The 19,832-nt window shown below is 35.3% G+C and overlaps 1 protein-coding gene across 1 annotated transcript in view; it reads left to right on the forward strand.

The window, feature by feature from the left end:
* The window catches only part of PCDH15 (protocadherin-related 15), a 454,971-nt gene that overhangs the window by 10,441 nt on the left and 424,698 nt on the right, over positions 1 to 19,832 (forward strand). The window contains exons 6-7 of the mRNA XM_006880391.1: positions 259 to 367; positions 4,748 to 4,860. Coding sequence (XP_006880453.1) covers positions 259 to 367; positions 4,748 to 4,860 — 222 coding nt within the window. The remainder of the gene's footprint in view (positions 1 to 258; positions 368 to 4,747; positions 4,861 to 19,832) is intronic.

Raw genomic sequence — 19,832 nt, forward strand, 5'->3', positions numbered from 1 at the left:
TCTTTTAGGACAATTCCCAATATAAAACTTCATATACACAATTATAGCTACTTTTTAAAAAATTTTACTCTAAGAGCAACTTAGTCATTCTTCATATTTAACATAAAGTAATTGATAATTTGTTTTTATATTTTCAACTCTTAAGTATAAATAAGTACAAGCCCAGATGGTATCTGACTGTCGAAGCTATAGTTTTTAAGTATCAGTTCTCCACAGGTTATATATTGCAGATGAACTAAACTCTGAATTATTTTCCAGGAAGAACTGAACCCCATCATCGTTACCCCACCTATTGAAGCCATTGATCAGGACCGGAATATACAGCCACCATCAGATCGGCCAGGCATTCTTTATTCTATCCTTGTTGGTTTGTATCTGTTACCTTTTTTACTTACCAGCTGTCAATTAGAGAACATGAGAAAAAGAAATATGCCAATGTATTTTCAAAAATCTATGAAAAAGAAATTCATCTTTTATGTCTGTTATACTTAAAGATATTTTTTGTTTGTAGGAAGCTGTTGCATAATTTTGATAATGGCTGACTGAATTAAAGAAAAGATATTTTGGAATCTCAGTTACCTTTAGTCACTATGAATAGTTATCAACTTGAGAGTAATGGGTTTTATATTTTTGTTTTTAGTGTTGTTTGGAGGGACTATTCCTAGGACAAGAATATGATGCTGGGAAGGGTGGAAGGTTGGTGAAGGAAAGGAAGACTGTCAACCAAGTGGATTGACACGATGACTGCTGCACTGGACTCTTGTGTGTCACGAAGTGTGAGGATGGCACAGGATAGAATAGGGTTCAGATCTTTTGTTCAGAGCATCACTATGAGTTGTATTTGACTCAATCACACCTAAGAACAAACAATAGGAGAAGGATGTGAATCATACCTAATACACCAACACAGAATACATGATATTATTGACTAACTTTCCCTACACCATTCCACAATAGCTGTCCTAATCCATCCCTACACATACAGTGCTATTGTCTCAAGAGAAAAAAAAAATGAGGAGGATCAGATTATACTGTTCCCCTGATATTGCTTTTGCTAAAATTGAAATACTTGCTGATTTGCATAGTTCCTAGCCTCCAGAGACACATATGGATTTGAGAGGGACCATAAATCTCTTAATGAAAATAGATGCTGTTTTGAAATATGCTCCAAAATAATGACAACACACCACTGAACATACATTAGATAGACTCCAAAATGTTATTCTGTATTTTATGAGGGAAAGCAGTATTCTAGAGGAAACCAAACCAAAACAAACCAAACCAAACCACCCTCAAGTAATTAGCTTTCTCATTATGAGAGATATTTGTATTTCATGAGCTATGTGATGGGGCAATTAAATTATTGACATGTCTACTAAGACTGGGAACTAATTTTTGTTAGATATCCTTAAGTCAGTTTAATCTCATAGTAACCCAGTGTACTACAGAATAGAATATTGGCTAGTCCTTTACCATTCTCATAATTCTTGCCAAGTCTGAGCACATTGATGCAGCCACTGTACAGACCCATGTTTTTGAGGTTATTACCCTTTTTTCACTTATGCTCGCTTATTTGCTTCAGAAAATGGCCACTCTTGATAACGTTTTAAAAGTATGTGAGAAGTCTCTTCATTCTTGTTTCAGAGGACCACCTTTGCTATTCTGTACTTCCTCCAAGATAGATTTTTTTTTTGGTTGAGACGTCAAAGGTATACTTATTGTTGTTATTAGATGTCGCTGGGTAAACATCAACTCATAAAGAACAAAACCTTACCAAATCCTGTGTCATCCTTTCAGAATACATACTGTCAAACACCTTTTCACAGTCAATAAAATAGAAACAAACATATTCCTTATATTCTTTACTTTCAGACAAGACTCAACTGAAGTCAGCAATGACACCAAATACGTTGTTGTTAGGTGGCTTTAGGTGACTAAGTTGGTGCAGCACTTGCCTGTCTATTTGCTGCACTGAGATAACTTGAGGTTGTTGTGACACTGGTGTGTCAAATGCCAAAAAGGTTTTCCATCATGGACTGGCATGGTGGAGCTCTCTGATTAAGAATGACTAGGAAAAAGGATGGACCATCTACTTCTTAAATAATGGGCTTTTGAAAACCTTATGAGCACTAAACAAAGTATATAAAATTTAAGTCCATGGTTTATCCAGTAATATGTTCTAATATCATTATTCAAATTATTTCTTCATCAAGCTTTGCTTAATCATTGTCCAGCTCTTTCATGCATCTGAGACAATTAAACAATGGCTAGAGTCATAAATCCTTGACTCTTAAAAGTGCCACATTTTCTTTTTAATACCTTCAAGAAGTCTTTTGTAGCAGAACGCTTAAAGAGATTTCTTTGCCCAATACATCATTTACTTTGTAAATGGCTTCTCCCAAGGGCATTGACTGTGGATCCAAGTAAAATGAAAGACTTGACAATTTAATCTTTTCTTAATTTACAATGATGTTTATTGGTTCAGTGTGAGGATTTTGTGTTCTTTATATCTAGCTTTTAGTCTTTCATCACTTAGTACTTAAAATCCTCTTTGCATTCAGCAACCAAAGTTATGCCATTTTTATATAACACGGTTTTATAAAAGTTCCTCCTATACAGAGGCCATATTATTCTTCATATTGTTGTTTTGTTGTTTTGCTAGGTGCCATTGAGTCAAGTACAACTCAAAGCAGCCCTATAAACAACAGATCTGAAGCCTGTCCTATTCTGTGCCACCTTTATCCTTTCTGACATATTTGAGCCCATTGCTGCAGACAATGAGACTCAATCCATCTGACTGTGTGTCTTCTCTGTTCTTCATATATTCCAGATTATTCTTAGATTATTTTCTTAGCATGTGAAGAAAGAGAAAATGCCACACGAAGACTGGCATATATGACCTCTACTAATGTCAACAGAGCAGAAACTTAATACAATTAAGGCTAATAGTATTAAGATTAGAACAAGTTGGAGAAAACTCGAATGTTTGTAGAGGACTTGAAAAAAATTATTTTTGGATGAGATACACACATGTAGTTTAGCTAAAGAGAATGAAAACTACAGAAATCAAAATAGATGCCCCACTTGGGGTCACAAAATGGTTTTCATTAAAAATTCAGCTGGAAATGTATTACAAATTATAATTGCCATGGCTTTAAGAAAATATATTATTAATGTATTCATTAGTAACATTTGACTTAGATCGATTTTAAATTTCTGCATGTTCTCAATGTCAAATTTTGAAGGATAGTCATAAATTTCCATAAATTTCCAAGGTAAACAGAAGAGATAATTTTTGTATTATGCTCCTAAGTGTATCATACTCTTAATTAGGTATGCATATATGAGAAATACCGTTTTTTATGTGTTCAAGGAAGAAGCCTGCTTCTACATTTGTTTCAGATAAGTGTCTCTCTTAGGTATGTTATATGTGTATTCTCCAATGTACAAAGCATTAAAACAAATGTGTTTTTTCTTTTGTTTTGCTTTTATGAATTTTACTGTTAGTTACAAATAACACAAAGGCAAATTATCCTGAAAGGGCGAAAGTATAGTGATAATGAATCAGATAGTGGTTGGTAGAGATCAATGGTTGTTAGAGATTAGATTGATGTAAGGGAAGACAAAGATATTTTTAAGTGTCATGGAACTGTTTTATATCCCAATGCTAGTGGTGGATACACAGATCAATTCCTGCTGTTAGATCCCATTGAGTCATAATAACCTTGTGTAAAACAGTATGAAACTCAAGCTGGTCCTGAATCATCTTTAAAAATCATTACTATTTTAAGCTTATTGTTGCAGTAGACACTGTGTCACTCTAACTCACTAAAGATTTCCCTTTTTTTCTGACTCTCCACTGTACCAAATATGTCCTTCTGCAGTAAACTATCTCTCTTGGAGACAAGTCCAAAATAAATAACACAAGAGTCACTATCTTTGTTCTTCTGTGTGGTATTTTGTGTCTACTTCCACTAACACAGATTTGTACATTTTTTTGGAAGTCCATCATCTATCAATATTGTTTTGTCAACACCAGAAATTGAATCTGTCAATTCCTCTTTGGCATCCTTTTTCATTGCCCACTACTCACTCTCTTTTATATGATGAAATTGAAAATATTATGCCTTAAGCCATGTGGCAATTTCTTGCAGAGACAAATGAATTTTATTTCACTGAAATGCCTGTGTTCAGAAATATCCTCCTCTGGTTTAAAGGGTAATATAGAAATTGTTATTCATACTTAATGTGCTTGGCACAACTGGATTGATTCTTAGCTTAAAAAATATAAGCAAAGAAAAAGAAAACAAACTCCATTTTCTTTCCAAATATCTTGGTATTTGATACAAACTACCAGTTATTGCTTATAACAAGTGATACTGGAAAACTATGCATGTTATAATTAAGATTTATAAACATCATAATATAATTCTGTGATACAAAATTCACTTTCCCTGTTCTTACTATCACTCCTCATGTGGTAAAGTTTCAAATTAAAGAAAGAGCTCTCATGCTTAAAGATATTTGGAAAAACGTCCAAACAAGAAATATTTTCTGTTCTCTTGTACAGAACTTAATTAACAATATACTACATTTGAGTCTGCTTTCCCGAGACTGCATGATTTCCAAACTTAATTTACTAATAAAATTGTAATCTTGCTCCTCGGCTAATGAAGGAAATAAATAAAACAGATATGCATATTACTTATTTTCCTCAATTATATGCTGAAATCTCAATGTCTTTCAGGTACCCCTGAGGATTACCCACGGTTTTTCCATATGCATCCTAGGACTGCAGTACTCAGCCTCCTAGAACCAGTAAACAGAGACTTTCACCAGAAATTTGATTTAGTTATTAAGGTAAATTAAACTAATTTCTTATTTGGTCATATTTATCAACTGCTAATCAAGGAAACTTTTAGAGACTACTGCAGGCTCTTTTATGTTATAAAAATTCAAATTAATTCAGATAGCAAGGAATGAAAAATTTCTGTGATAAAACAGAAGTTCAGTTTTAATATAGTACACTACCTTTATCTAAAATAGTTTATGTTAATACTAAGTGGGTGTTATACATTAAAAATATTGTAGTGGATATTTTACATATAAGAAAGATCCTAAGCAAATGTATATATTATATCATCACTAAATTACCATGTCTTCTAATGTTAATTTTAAAATGAAGGTAACACTAACTTTTGATCTTGGAAACATATACAATCTTATATCTTAAATATGCATGGATTTACCTTTTTGTTTTAGTAATACACTATTTGTAAAATATAATTACTTTTCTTTCATTAAATTAGAACTTATTGATTGCTTAGAGATTCCTCTAATTCATGTTCCTTATTGTTGTAGAAATAGAAATTTAACTAATAAAATGTGTGAGGGTTCAAGGGGGGCAGGATAGGAGATGGAGGGTGAGGATGGGTAGGGGTTGTAATTATAGGGTTTCACAATTTGATGAGTAGAGAGAGGGGTGGGTAAAGGAAATGGGAAAGGTCTGGTGTGGAAAACAATATATACGAACTTTGTAAGAAAACCAGCATAAAAGAAATTAAAAAAAAAAAAAAGACAATTCTAGACCAAAAAAAAATGTCAAAGCAAAGGGAATATATTTGTTGGTACATTTTCTGTTTAATAATAAATGCTATATTGTAATGAAATCACATGAAGGTATTGTGGAAATCCAGATGACAATTAATTTTTATAGATTCCTTCAAGAAAGTGAGATTTGAACTGGGTAGTGATGTGGGAGTAGGAATTTGACAAACTGATGGAAGTTAGAAGAACGATATTTTCAATAAAAAAAAGTGGCATAAGAAAAATCTAGGATAAAATCAGTATGTATTACAGGACATTTTCTATCCATGAGCACTGGTGGCCTAGAGGCAAGAAGCTGTGTTGCAGTTCCTAAGGCACACAGTTTCTCCCTATCAGATGCTCTGCGGGAGAAGGGTGGCCAGTGTCCTCCTCCTGTGCAATTAACTGCGTCTTAAAACCTGCTGGAGGGTCAGTTATGAGTCAGTTTTGACTTGGTAAGCAACAACTATAACAATATGCAACACTGTCGTTGTTATTGCCATCAAATCACTTATGACTCATAACGACCCTATATTCAACAGCCCTAACCCCTACTCTATTCCTTGCCAATCTTATTGTTTCAAACACGCTCATCCTCATTACCCCAGTGACGGAATCAATCTATCTCATAAAGAGTCTTCCTCTCCCGTGCAGTCCAACATGGGTAATTAGTTTTGGTCAAACATTCTTCTAGGTCATATAGCCCGGGTCTGTCCATTGCTGTATAGAGGTAACTCTTGGTTGCTGTGATGCTGAACACTGTGACACTGATGTGTCAAATGTGATAGTGGTAACCCATGGTGGACAATTAAAACAAGCTTGGAAGCAGGAGTAGCATCAACTTTAGCAAATAGCTTGCCTCCAGAAACCCTATGAACCTGGAGAAAGGATAAAAGTCATGCACACATGTGTCGAGGACTTTTGTTCATATGAGCCGCCTATGACTCAACAGCACTTAACAATAACAACAACATATACATGCATATATAGTAACATATACTATAATAGTGTATACACTATTATATACTATATTATTAGAATTTACTTTAATAATAGGTTTTATATACTATCTATCATGTATATACTACATACTATTGTTTTTATTATATAATACATCTAACTCTACAGTACACATCTTACATAATATAATATTTAATAATATCTATTATTCTGACTCCATAGAGTTGGAACCAACCCATAGTTGACTTGCCAGTGAGTTTTCAGAGGCAGTTAATTACACAGGAAGGCATTATTTCTCTTTCTCCTTTAGAGCAGCTGGTAGCCTGAAACCACATGCCTTTGGGATTGCAGTGCCGGTTCTTGCCACTAGGCCACCATAACTCCCTAATATAATATATAAATCCTATGCACAATAGACAAATTTGGCACCCGAGGCTGAGCTCTCCAGTTGGCAAACACAAAGGAGAAAGAACAATTAAAAGCGGAAACTTGTTATTGGAGCGTGGAATATGAGAAGCATAATCGTAGGTAAATTGGATATTGTTAACAGAGAAGTGTAATGCATAAACAATTGACATACTAGGCATTGGATAAAATAGATGAATTGGCATGGGACATTTTGAATCAGAAAATTACATGATCTATTATCCTGGAAATTAAAAAGTGAGAGGAAATGGGGTCATATTCATAGTTAAAAAGCACTATTTCCAGATCCATCCTGAATTACAATGTTGTGAGTGACAGGGTAATATCCATATGCATATAAGGAACACCTGCCAATACCAACATCATTCAAACATATGTACCAACAGCAAGAGCCCAAGAGGAAGAAATTGAAAATTTCTCCCAAATTTGGCAGTCAGATATTGATCGGACTTGCAACTAGGATTAAATAATGAGTGACTGAAATGCAAAAATTGGGAATGGAGAAAAATGATCAGTATTTGGATAACATGGGCTTGGTGACAAAAACAAGGCTGGAGATAAAATGATAGAATTTTGTATAGTAATTATTTATTCATTGCAAATACCTTTTATAAGATACATAAATTCAGACTGTAGCTTGGGCCCCCCTTGATGGTCTGTACACTAAACAGATTGACTGCATCTGTGGAGAGAATTATTAGAGAAGCTCATTATCAAGAGTGAAAAGTATTCCAGATGCTGAATGTGGGACAAACCATCAACTACTCATATCCAAATTCAAACTGAAGCTAAAAAACAATGAAATCAAATCCACAAGGACCAAATTTGACCTTGAGTCTATCTCACTAAAATTCAGAAATAGAGTTGAGGCCTTGAACTAATGCATAAAGTCCAGATGAACTGTGGGAGGATATCCAGAATATTATCCATGAAGAAAACAATAGGTCATTACAGAGACAATGGAGGAAGAAAAGACCAAGATGGATGTTAGAAGAGACTCTGAAACTTGCACTTAAGCACAGAGAAGCCAAAGCAAAGGGAAGAAATGAAGAAGTTAAGGAGCTGAACAGAAGATTTCAAAGGGCAGCAAGGAAAGATAAAGCAAAGTTTTATAATGAAATGTGTGAAGAGGTGGAGTTGGAAAATCAAAAGGGATGAACTTGCTCAGCATTTCTTAAGCGGGAGGAACTTAAGAACAAATTCAAACATTGAGATGAAATAGTAAGGATGCTGTGGGCTAAAATGAAACAATATAAGCACATCAAGACAAGATAGAGCACATAGGGTCACTGTACCAAAAATAACTGGACAACACTGAAGTATTTCATGAAACAACTTATGTTCAGGAGCTAATAGTAATGAAAGAGGAAATTCCAATAGCTATGAAGGAATTGGCAAAAAATAAGGCCTCAATAATTGATAGAATACTAATTGACATATTTTAAAAAGCAGATGAAATCCTGGAAGTGCTTACCAGGCTGTGCCAAGAAATCTGGAGGACAACCACTCGGCCAACTAACTGGAAGAGATCCATATTTATTTCCATTCAAAAAAAAGATCATCTAACAGTGTGGAATTTTAAAACAATATCACTAATACTACACACAAGCAAAATTCTGCAGATTTTACAAAAGCGACTGAAACAGTACATGAACAGAGAACTACCCAAAATAGAAGCTGAGTTTAGAAGAAGTCATGGCACTAGGGACATCATTACCGATGTCAGATGGATTTTGGCTGAAAGCATAGAATATCAGAGTAATATCTATCTGTGTTTCATTGACTATTCAAATGACTGTATAAATCACAACAAATTGTGCTAACCTTAAGAAATAAGGGAATTCCAGAATACTTGATTGTGTTTATGCGAAACCTATACTCGGGCTAGGAGGCAGTTGTCAGAACAGAGCTAAGAAATGTTGCATAGTTTAAAGTGTTGTTGCTTTTTTTTTTAAAAGAGGTACATCAAGGATGTGTCCTGTCTCCATACCTTTTCAATGTATGCAGAACAGAGCATTTGAGAAGCGGAACTTTATGAGGAGGAATGTAGCATCAGAATCGGAGGAAGATTCATTAACAACCCGTGTTTTGCAGATGACACAACCTCACTTGATGAAACAAAGAAGGGCCTGAAACATTTGCTGAAGAAGGTCATTGATTGTGGTTTGCAATATGGATTGAAGCTCAGTATCAAGAAAATTAGGATTCTCACCACTCAGCTCATTGACAGCACCATGATAAATGGAAGAGACTTAGATTGTTAACAAGTTCAGCTTGTTTGGTTCCACTGTCAACATTCTTGGCACCAGTCAGGAAATCAAAAGACGAGTTGCACTGGGAAAATCTGCTGTCAGGGATCCCTCTAGAGTGCTGAAGAGCAAGAATATCAGTCTAAAGGTCCTTATCCAGAACATGGCTTTCACAATAACTTGTTTTGTGTCAGAGAGCCAGACCATGACCAAGACGACAGAATAAGAATTGATGATTTTGAATTGTCGTGTTTGAGAAGAACTTCCAAGAAAACTAGCAGATCTCTTCTGGAGAGGGTGAAATCAAATTGCTCCTTTGTAGCAAGAGATTTTGAGACTCTGTCTCACGTACTTTGGCATGTAGCCAGAAGAGACCAGTCTTTGGAAAAGGATAACATGCTTGGAACAGTCAAGGGGCAGCACAGGAGAGGAAGACCCCAGATGAGAGAAGGACGGACACAATAGTAGGGGTAATAAAGCTAGGTGTGTCAGAAGTGGCAAGATTGGCTCGGGGTAGAGCAGGGTTCAGAGCTGCTATGCATAGGGTTGCTATGAGCTGTGAACACAGCTAATAACAATTGTATAGTATTATATAGTATACAATATTTGTGCTTATTAACTACTTATGCTTGAAAAAATCTTGTAATATGGAAGGGGAAAGAATCATATAAGCAGATAAAAAATAACACTAAAAGGACTAACTGGACAAATTATTTGGACTAACTGGACAAATTAGTGTGACAAATTAAGCTGGAGACTCAGATTGTTCTAAAGATTACTCTTTGCTAAATGTTTCTGTGTGAAAGGATTTGAACAGTGGATAAAAAGGAAAATACGTTTGAACAGAAGGAAAAGCAGAAGTGAATGCTTGGAAGCCTGAGATAGCAGGCTCCAAGCAGTTAACTGGGAAATGAAGGGTAAAGCCAGATGACATAGGCAGCCTTATGGGTGACTGCAGTCTTACATTTCAGTCAGTAGGCGTTGAATCATTCAACAGAAGACTACTTTGCCATTTGTATAAAATGGCCATGCATGAGATTCATCTCCTTACATTGACTATTTTAATTATCGTGAAAAAAAAAACATAAAACCCAGTAAGGTGTATCATTGGCTATGGCTGATCTACCAGGAGGACCTGTGGTGCTAGGCTCTGTGGGGGTGAAGCCATTGACAAAGTGCTGTTTCCAAACCACCTCACTTGAGAGTTGAAATCAATTCTTTTCATTTATTATAAAGACAGTTGTCCTAGTAAACCTGGGGCAAGTGTAACTCGGTCCATCAATTACTGGGGGGGGGGGGTGTTCAATTAGAGCAGGCCACAGATAATTTATATTATATTTTAATAAAACTTTATATTATTAATGACAATTTTCACAGACATTATTATAGTCAAATTACTGTGTTTTGTGTGCAGTCAAGGGGATAATAAGCAAAGAGATCAATCTGTAAGAATAATAAAATGCCACCTGCTTGAATAATAGCTGCATATTATGTCATTGTTCAAGGATCCATTGAAATGCTGCAATCTGGCAGTTCTCCTCTGTAGTAAGTCTTTCAACTTCTTCCTTTTTACTTGTTTCAATAATGCTTCATTTTTCATTGCCATAAAAGTTTTCATTGGAGTTGATCCCAATTTTGGCTATAGTAGCTGAGGGGGAAAAAAGAAAAGAAAATGCAATATCTTTCCTAGACTTTGAAGAGTTCTGTCTTTTAAAAAAACCCCGAAGCACCAAAAAACCTAACAAGAAAAAAAAAAACAACAAGAAAAACCCCAAAAACCAAATGGTGTGAGCATTTAGCAGCTAGGGTGTGTCACAAATTAGGACTTTATCATCTTCATTTTTTCTATTTCTATCAGTAATTTATCCAGCATGCAAAGAAAAATACAAAGGTAAAAGTAGAAGACAAAATGAACTGTTGGTGTTGTTATGTATTATCGAGTCACCTTCAATTCATAGCGACTCTATGTACAAACAGCTCTGAATGAAGCCTGCCCCATCCTCAGCCAGACTCACTAACTCTGACACACCTGTCCTCATCACCCCAGTTACTGTGTCAATCCATCTCATCTAGGGTCTTCTTTTTCTGCATTGTCCCTTCACCCTTCCAATCATGATGTTCTTCTCCAAGGACTAGTCGCTCCTCTCCTGGTCACAAGCACAAAATATGTGAGACAAAGCTTCTTAATCTTAACCTCCAAAGAAAAACTTGGATTCACCCTCTCCAAGACAGACCATTTGTTCTCTTGGAAGTCCATGATATGTTTAACACTCTTCTCCAGCACCACAGCATCTATTTTTCTTCCATTACCCTCAGTCATTGTCCCACTCTCTGATGCATAACAAGTAATTGTGAACATTAGGATACTAAAGAATTAAAATATATGTCCATTTAAAAGAGGCATTTCATTCCAAGACACTGTATCAAACATTATTTTCGTGCATAGAATGACCTACCTGCATAATACATCTTTTTTCTTTTTTAATTCAGTGGAGAGATTAATAAATTTAATTTGCTCAGGTATATTCATGTTTATGCCTATTGTCCTTGAGTATTTATTAACATTCTTTCCACTCTCAAAAATTAAAAGCAAAAATAAAATTTCTCTGAAAGTTTTTAAAGATGTTAGATTATAATGAAATAACTCATGTGTATGGCTTCTATAGAAAAGTCCAGAAAATTTGTCTTCATTATTTTACTTGGTATTTTTTAATTGTAAGCAAAGAAGAAAAAGCTTAATCTCATAGACTTTGGGCATGTTGTTAGCAGAAAGTATTCCTTGGAGGGTGTCATGCTTAGAAAAGTGGAGGCCCAATGGAGGAAGAGTCTAAACCAGATAAATTGACTCATATCTGTAGCAATGGCATCAATTGTGTCAGAGATGATGAGGAAGGCACAGGATAGGACAGGGTTCAGGTCTGTTGTTCATTGGGTTGCTATAAGTCATGCTCAACTCGACAGCACCCAACAAAAACAGCAGCATTTTTAAAAAATTTCATTAGTTGGTATAGACATGTGTGTATCTACGTATAGATGTGTGTTCTGGGCCATCTAATTCAAAGAAACTAACTTGGCATTGTTTAAGCAGGTTTAGTTTGGCAAATAATAATTTGCTATTACTAGATTACTCAAAAAAAAATGTTATTGTATCTAAATTCCTTTGATTAACAACTAAAATGATTATATAAATGAAATCAGGAACATCATTGAATTATGGTGCTGTTAGTTTTCATTTTGTTACTACTTCTACTGTCTAGCAGGATGATTTTCTACTTCTTTAATTTCCATTTCACAGGGTAAATTATCCTTAATCCATACCAATTGCACTCACACTGTTTGTTCTAATTATAAAGAACCATGTTGCGTGCCTTAAACTCATCATATTCTTCCTAGCCTCCAATCATTTACACATAGTATCCTTAATATTGAATTGTCCCTACCTTTTCTTGTCAATAATCTCATTTATACATATGCTTTTTAACTAGTGTAACTCATTCCCTGGAAAGGCACAGTTCCTGATTTAGAAAAAAAAAATTTAATTCTTTTTACACCCTGTTTGCCTCTACATAAACTGTTTTCATTTGACATCAGACTTACCTATTTATTTTCATCTAAGCATTACAGAAAGTTGTTGTTGCTTTGATGTGCCATCGGATCCCTGTGACTCCTAGCGACCCTATGCACAATGGCTTTGATACCTGCCCTATTCTATGCAATCCCACTGTCTCTGACACACCTACTCCCATTTCCCATTCACTGTGTCAATCTATCTCATCCAGGGTCTTCTTCTCATTAGCTGTCCTTGCGCCCTTCCAAGCTTGATCTCCTTTTCCAAGGACTGGTCCCTCCTGGCCTTATGCCCAAAAGTGTGTGAGACGGAGTTTCAAAATCCTTGCCTCTATGCTTTTGAAAATCATTACCTAAATTGTGAGGGACTGGAGAACATTATGCTAAGTGAACTAACTCAGTCACATAAAGACAAATACTGTATAAGACCATTATTGTAGAAACAGAAAGATGACTAGTAAAATGTGTATGAGGTTCCAAGGGGGGAAGGTGAGAACAGAGGGGTGAGGATAGTCTGGGGGCTGGTAATCATAGGGTTGCACAATTTGATGGAGAGAGGGATGGGTGAGTAAAGGAAATAAAAAATATCTGATGTGAAAAATTATGCTTGTGAACTTTGTAAGTAAACAGTATTAAATAAAAATTTTATTTAAAAAAAATCCTTGCCTCCAGGGAGGCAGTCACCCTTCTGTAAAAGAAATCACCCTTTCTATGACAGAACTGTTAGTTCTCTAAGTAGTCCACGTTATTTCAGTTCTCTTTTCCAGTACAACTCAAAGGTTCCACAAGAATTGCTCTTCTCAAGCTCCACTACTCAACATCACAGCTCAAATGGATGTAGCTAAAATTTATAGAAGGGATGATTCTATTATTTCTTGAGTTTGATTTTTTTTTGTTTTTGTTGTTATCCTTGTATCCTAAGACCCTGACTCTACTTATGTATGTTGCAAAGAAATGTTCTGTAAATATTTGCTGTGATGATATTCTTCCTGGCTCAGTAAATTCTTAAGGCTCTTGGCTTCTTACCAATCCACTGTATATGAATATATATGCTTGGATATACATGTACTTTTTAGAATTGTATCATATGTCTCTGTGAAGAGTAAAGAAAGCCATGATGAAACCATCTTATCCCTAGAACATAAAAGGGTGTACACTGTGATAAAGCAGAATTTGAAGAAATCTTTATAAGTAAAATCAAAAGCAAACAAAAGAGATATAATGAAGAGATATCATTTTAACTTGGAAAATAGGTCATGGATCAAAATGGAAAACTTATGTTTAGGTGGCATGCACTTTAAGAATAACGGGATAATATCTGAAATATAATTGACGTTTACAAAATAGCTACCATAAACCTAATGAATGTCTTATAGTCTTGGAAAATAGTTATCTTTAATGTGAATGATACAAATTTTCCTTTGTTATACAGACATAAATAGAAAATGTAGATACACTGTTTATAACAGATATAGGATTTTTTAACTTACAATCCCTTTTTAAAAATATTTATTGTTTTGCATGCAATTGTTCTACTAGATGGCAATCAGTTGACTTTGAGGCATTCTTTATCTCTACATTCACATTTTCAGTCCCTCATCAGACAACTATTAATAACATTCTGTCAAATAAAGATTATAATAAACTAAGCACAACTCATTGAAATCTCAATCCTTCTAATATTCATTTCTTCTCTTAATAAATTCTTTCTTTGATTAAGTGCCTCAAGAAGAGGCAAGGTTCACCGAATCAACTTAAATGGCTGACACAAAACAACTTCAAAAAAATACCATGTGATCAATAACCAATGCTGGAAAAGGAAGAACATAAAAGCAGTTCTGAAAGAATTGGGAAAAAAATAATGCTCCAGGAATTGATGACATATCAACTGATATATTTAAACAAACTAATGCAGCCCTGGATAAGCTCACCAGGTTGTATCAAGAATCTGGAGGACAACTACCTGGTCAACTGACTGGACAAGATCCCTGTGTATTCCTATTCTCAACACAAGTAATCCAATAGAATGTGGAAATTATAAAAAAAATCACTAATATAACATAAAAGCAAAATATTGCTAAAGATTATTAAAAAAGTACTAGAACAGTACATCAGCAGAGAATTGCCAGGAAAAGAAGCTAGGTTTCAAAAAGGCCACAGCATTAGGAATATCATTGCTGATGTCAGATGGACCTTAACTGAAAAAGAATTCTCCATTCCCATTTTGACTCTCTAGTTCTCATTGAAGCAATTTCCAATAGCTTATTGTCTCATGCAAAGCATGTCTCTCAAAACTTAGCCTTATCTCCTTTGCACTTTCTTTGAACAGACTGCATGTGCCCAATATAATTCTATGATCCTTTCCATATTCTCAATATAATTCTTCTAAATAAACAAATAAATGTTAATACCACTCTATTGTCTTCAGGTCACTTATATTTTCAGGTTATATTCACTGTAATTTAATGCTAAAAGGTCATAGGCCTGGCTTGTTGACTTCTCTTGGCTCCGTGCGGGAGCTAGGTTTGAGTAAGGAGACCAACAAGTCCAGAATGAAGAGAGAAATAGATTCCTGAGCTTGCAGCTGATGCCCGTTGAATCTTTTCATTGATAGCAGGGGATGAATTCACAAGGACCCAACCAGATGAAGAGAAGGTGATCCATGCGGGGAGCTAGGTAGATTGCTAACACCTGATGGCTTGCTCTGGACAGGAAGTTACATATGGATACAGATGCTCCAAGATTCCAAGTTGAACAGAAGATCCTTTCATAAAAGGGAGCAACTTGTTCACTCAGAGTATTAGTTGATAGAGATGATCAAGTCAGTGATTGGCTATCCAGAAGGAGGACATTGGGCAAGAGGCAACAAATAGCTGGTTTATACACTTTTATTAAAATAGAAGTAGGTGGGATGATTGTAAGGGGGGAAATACACATAAAAAGAACAAAATTTAATGTAAATGAAAGGTTGTATGACATATAATGTACAGTCATGAAACACAATGTATATTGATGGTAAAAGTATTCATAAAAAGGAGACTTTTGAGGGAAAAAGATTCTTTGAGACATCAGAATCAAGCACAGTGGAGAGTCACAAGTTCAGATCATCAGTCATCATTTCTTAAAATAAATAAATAAAAATCCGTAAACATCCATTAGCTCACTTAATGATCCTGGTGAGGTTGAAAGTGTAGATTAAGAATGTCTGATGTGGTAGGAATACTGTCATTTTATGAAGAAAAGAATGAGAAAGAAGAAGTATGTTATCAGTGCCATTTGGAAGAGATTAAATTGAAATTATCAGTGACTCAGAGTTATGAGGAATTGAAAACAACAAACAAACAAAACCAAGAAAAAACCTTGCAGCTGTTATCATAAGACAAAAAGTGGCAAGATCAGATGGCATGCCTATCTGACATATCTGGAAATAGTCTGTCTATTCCTGTTCCTGTTCTCACCATTCAATATTTAAGTGTGAAATACACACACACACACTCACACACACACACAGAGTCTCACACTTTATTCAGGACATTGTAAATGTTCTTTATCCCAATACCAAGATATCTAAGGTAAGCAAGCTTGAGAACTTGAATTCAAATTCTTATATTTGTTTAAAGGAACTTTGTCTTATAGGAACAAATAATTTGATATTTGGAAAAGATAGTGTATTGTCCCAAAATGTAGATCATTAACCCTTTTAAAATGCATTTAATTAATACCTTTACAATATCTTTATTTAAATCTTCTGTTTTCATGGTGGGAGCACCTGTGGCCTAGAGGCAAGAAACTATGCTGTAATCCTAAAAGGCACATGGTTTGAATCCACCAACTGCTCCCTGAGAGAAGGATGAGCAGTCACCTTCCATGTAATTAATTGCTTCTGAGAACCTGACAGAGGGTCAGCTATGAGTCAGTTCTGACTCAATTGTACACAATAAGAAATAACAATTTTCACTGTATTGTGTTATACTTTTATATTGTTATTTGTTTTATCTATAAAATATGATGGCGCTCTTTTTTCTAAGCAGCATCCTTTTATTTCCTCGCATTTCTAAAAACTCCTACCATTAGGCTAAACTAACGAACTCTTACATCAGTTATGAAAATTAGTAACAGGTAATACTGTGTAGCATTCTCTTGTCTCATCACCTTGTTCAATTGGATCATAGTAAGGAAAAAAATAGAATACAGCAATTGAATACAGTGGCTGTGCAACTGTATAAATTTACAGAAGACACACAGGGGTGATATTTTATTTGGCCTCTTTCCTTTCTCACAAGGTGACCTACAACTACTTGGAAGAAGAAAGGTAATTTTCCATTCTTGTCACACTACTGTGATTTTGGCAAGGCCTTTTTGTCTGTAAAGGTCATTGTAAGACTGTAATAGTGAATCTAAATATTGTCTAATATTTAAATAGAAGCCACTTTTTCACATTCTCTGTTCCATCTCCTATGCACACCTATGCACCCTCAAAAATAATGTACCTTAGACATTCTACATTCCTCCCAAGTGTTATTTCTTGATAATGAAGGGTTGTTACCCAGACAAATAAACAGACATATAAAAAAAAGAAAATGTGGTGTACCATTGAGTACTGACCCATAACTGATTCTCCAGTGGGTTTTCAGTGACAGCTAATCACAAGAGAGAAGATTGCCCATCTTCTTCCCACAGAGCAGCTGGTGTCCTTTGAGATTACAGCATAGCTTCTTACCACTGGGCAGCCAGAGCGCCCTAAAAATAAACCAACTTGTACCTAAGTTACTTTTGTTATATGCTGTTGAGTCAGAACTGACTCATAGTTAACCATCTAACAGATTTTCAGAAAGCTGTTAATTACAGGAGATGAAATTGTCCATTTTTCTCCTATGGAGCAACTGAAGGATTTAAACCACTTGCATTTAGATTGGCAGTCCAATGCCTTATCACTAAGCCACCAGAGCTTCCTGTAGACTATTTAGGTCTGCTAAATATTTCTGCTTCAGTAACAGTTGTATATCTAGACTGTTATGTGTTTGAAAGAGAAACATAAAACTTTCACTAGCTTTGGAAAAAGTACCTATTTAAAGATAAATTTGTTTTGCATGTTAATTTAATTTTAAATTTAAAAAACCCTCCTTATTGGTTCATGTTGTTATTGTTGTTGTGTGCTGTCAAGTCACTTGTGACTTATTGCAACCCAGTGTATAATAGCTGTAAACCCTGCCCTATCCTGAGCCAGTCTCACTGACTCTGACGTATCTAATCTCATTGGCTGAGTTATCATGTCAATCCATCTCATCCGAGGTCTTCCTCTCCTGTGTTGTACCTCCACCCTTCCAAATATAATATCCTATGGGACAGCCCTAGATATATGGTTGACGTCAGAAACACAACAAGGAATAACTCACTCAGCATTTCTTAAGCTGAAGGAACTGAAGAACAAATTCAAGACTCAAGATGTAATACTTAAAGATGGTATGGGCAGAATATTGAATGCTCAAGGAAATACCAAAAGAATATAAAATGAATGCACATAGCTGCTATACCAAAAATAATTGGCTTACAAAAAAAACATTTCAGTAAGTAGCATATGAATAAAAGTCCATGATAATAAAGGAAGAAATTCTTGCCAAATTAAAGTCATTGGCAAAAAAAAACCCAAGGCATTTGGAATTGATGGAATACCAATTGATATTTTTCTAAAAGCAGATGCAGCTCTGAATGTGCTTACTACATTATTTGAAGAAATCTGGAGCACACCTATCTGACCAACTGACTAGAAAAGATCCATATTTATTCTCATTCCCAAAAAAGTGATAGAACAGCATGTGGAAATTATAATTATACAATATTATTAATATTACATGCAAACCAAAATATACCTGCATATTATGTAAAAATGACCAAAACAGTATATCAACAGAGAACATCCAAAAATACAAACCAAGTTTAAAAGAGGTCATGGCACTAGAGATATTATTGTTGATATCCAATGGATCTTAGCTGAAAGCAGAGAATACAAGAAAGACGTGTATTTGTGTTTTATCTACTGTGCAAAGGCATTTGACTGGGTGAATCACAACAAATTGTGACTATCATTGAGTAGAATGGGAACACCAGAATGCTATGCCTAGACCAAGAAACAATTGACAAACAGAGAACAAAACCCAGGGTTCAAAATCGAGAGAGGAGTGCATCAAGGGTGTATCCTTTCTTCATATCTTTTTAATCTATTTCCTAAACAGAGCATTTTAGAGATTGATCTTTATAAAGAAGAATGTGGCATCAGGATTGTTGGAAGACTCATCAATAACCTGCATTATGCAGATAAGACAATCTTGCTCATTGAAACTGAACAGGACTTGAAGCATTTGCTGCAGAAAAGATGGGGGATATGAATTGCATCTCAACATCAGAAAAGCAAAATTCCTCACCGCCAAGCTAATAAGGAACAGCATGATAGATTACGTTTCATCTTACTTCAAACCAAAATCAACATTGTTAGCCCTAGCAGCCCAGAAATCAAAAGAGATGTTCCACAGGGAAAGTCTGCTGTCGAGGACCACTCCAGAGAGATACAGATGAGAGTGTCATCCCAAGGACTAAGACGTGCTTAATACAGGCCATGCTCTTCTCAATTGCTTGATGTGAGTCTGAGAGCTAGACAGTCACTACGGATGAAAGAAGAAGGATCAATCTCTTTGAGCTGCATTTGTAGACAACCAAGAGAACAAATAGGTCTTTTGTAGAGAGGGTGAAATCAGGTTGTACTTTAGAGCTTTAGAGGTAAGGATTTTGAAACTTCATCTCGCATTCTTTGAGCAAGTTGTCAGGAGGGGCCAGTCTTTGGGGAAGGATGTGATGGTTAAACGGGTAGAAGATCAGTACAAGAAAGGAAGATCCTGGATAAGAAGAATGACTATGGCAATGGGGTCAGATGTATTTTTTTATTATTATTATCAAATTGTATTAGTTTTAATGAACATTTACAGAGATTTTGGGTTTTCATTCCTTCATTGTTGCACTGTTTTCTCTACCCTCCTCCCCAGTTCGTTC

This window comes from Elephantulus edwardii, unplaced genomic scaffold (assembly GCF_000299155.1).
Source record: "Elephantulus edwardii isolate Elephantulus edwardi_28Jun2011 unplaced genomic scaffold, EleEdw1.0 scaffold00007, whole genome shotgun sequence".
NCBI classification, from domain to species: Eukaryota; Metazoa; Chordata; class Mammalia; order Macroscelidea; family Macroscelididae; genus Elephantulus; species Elephantulus edwardii.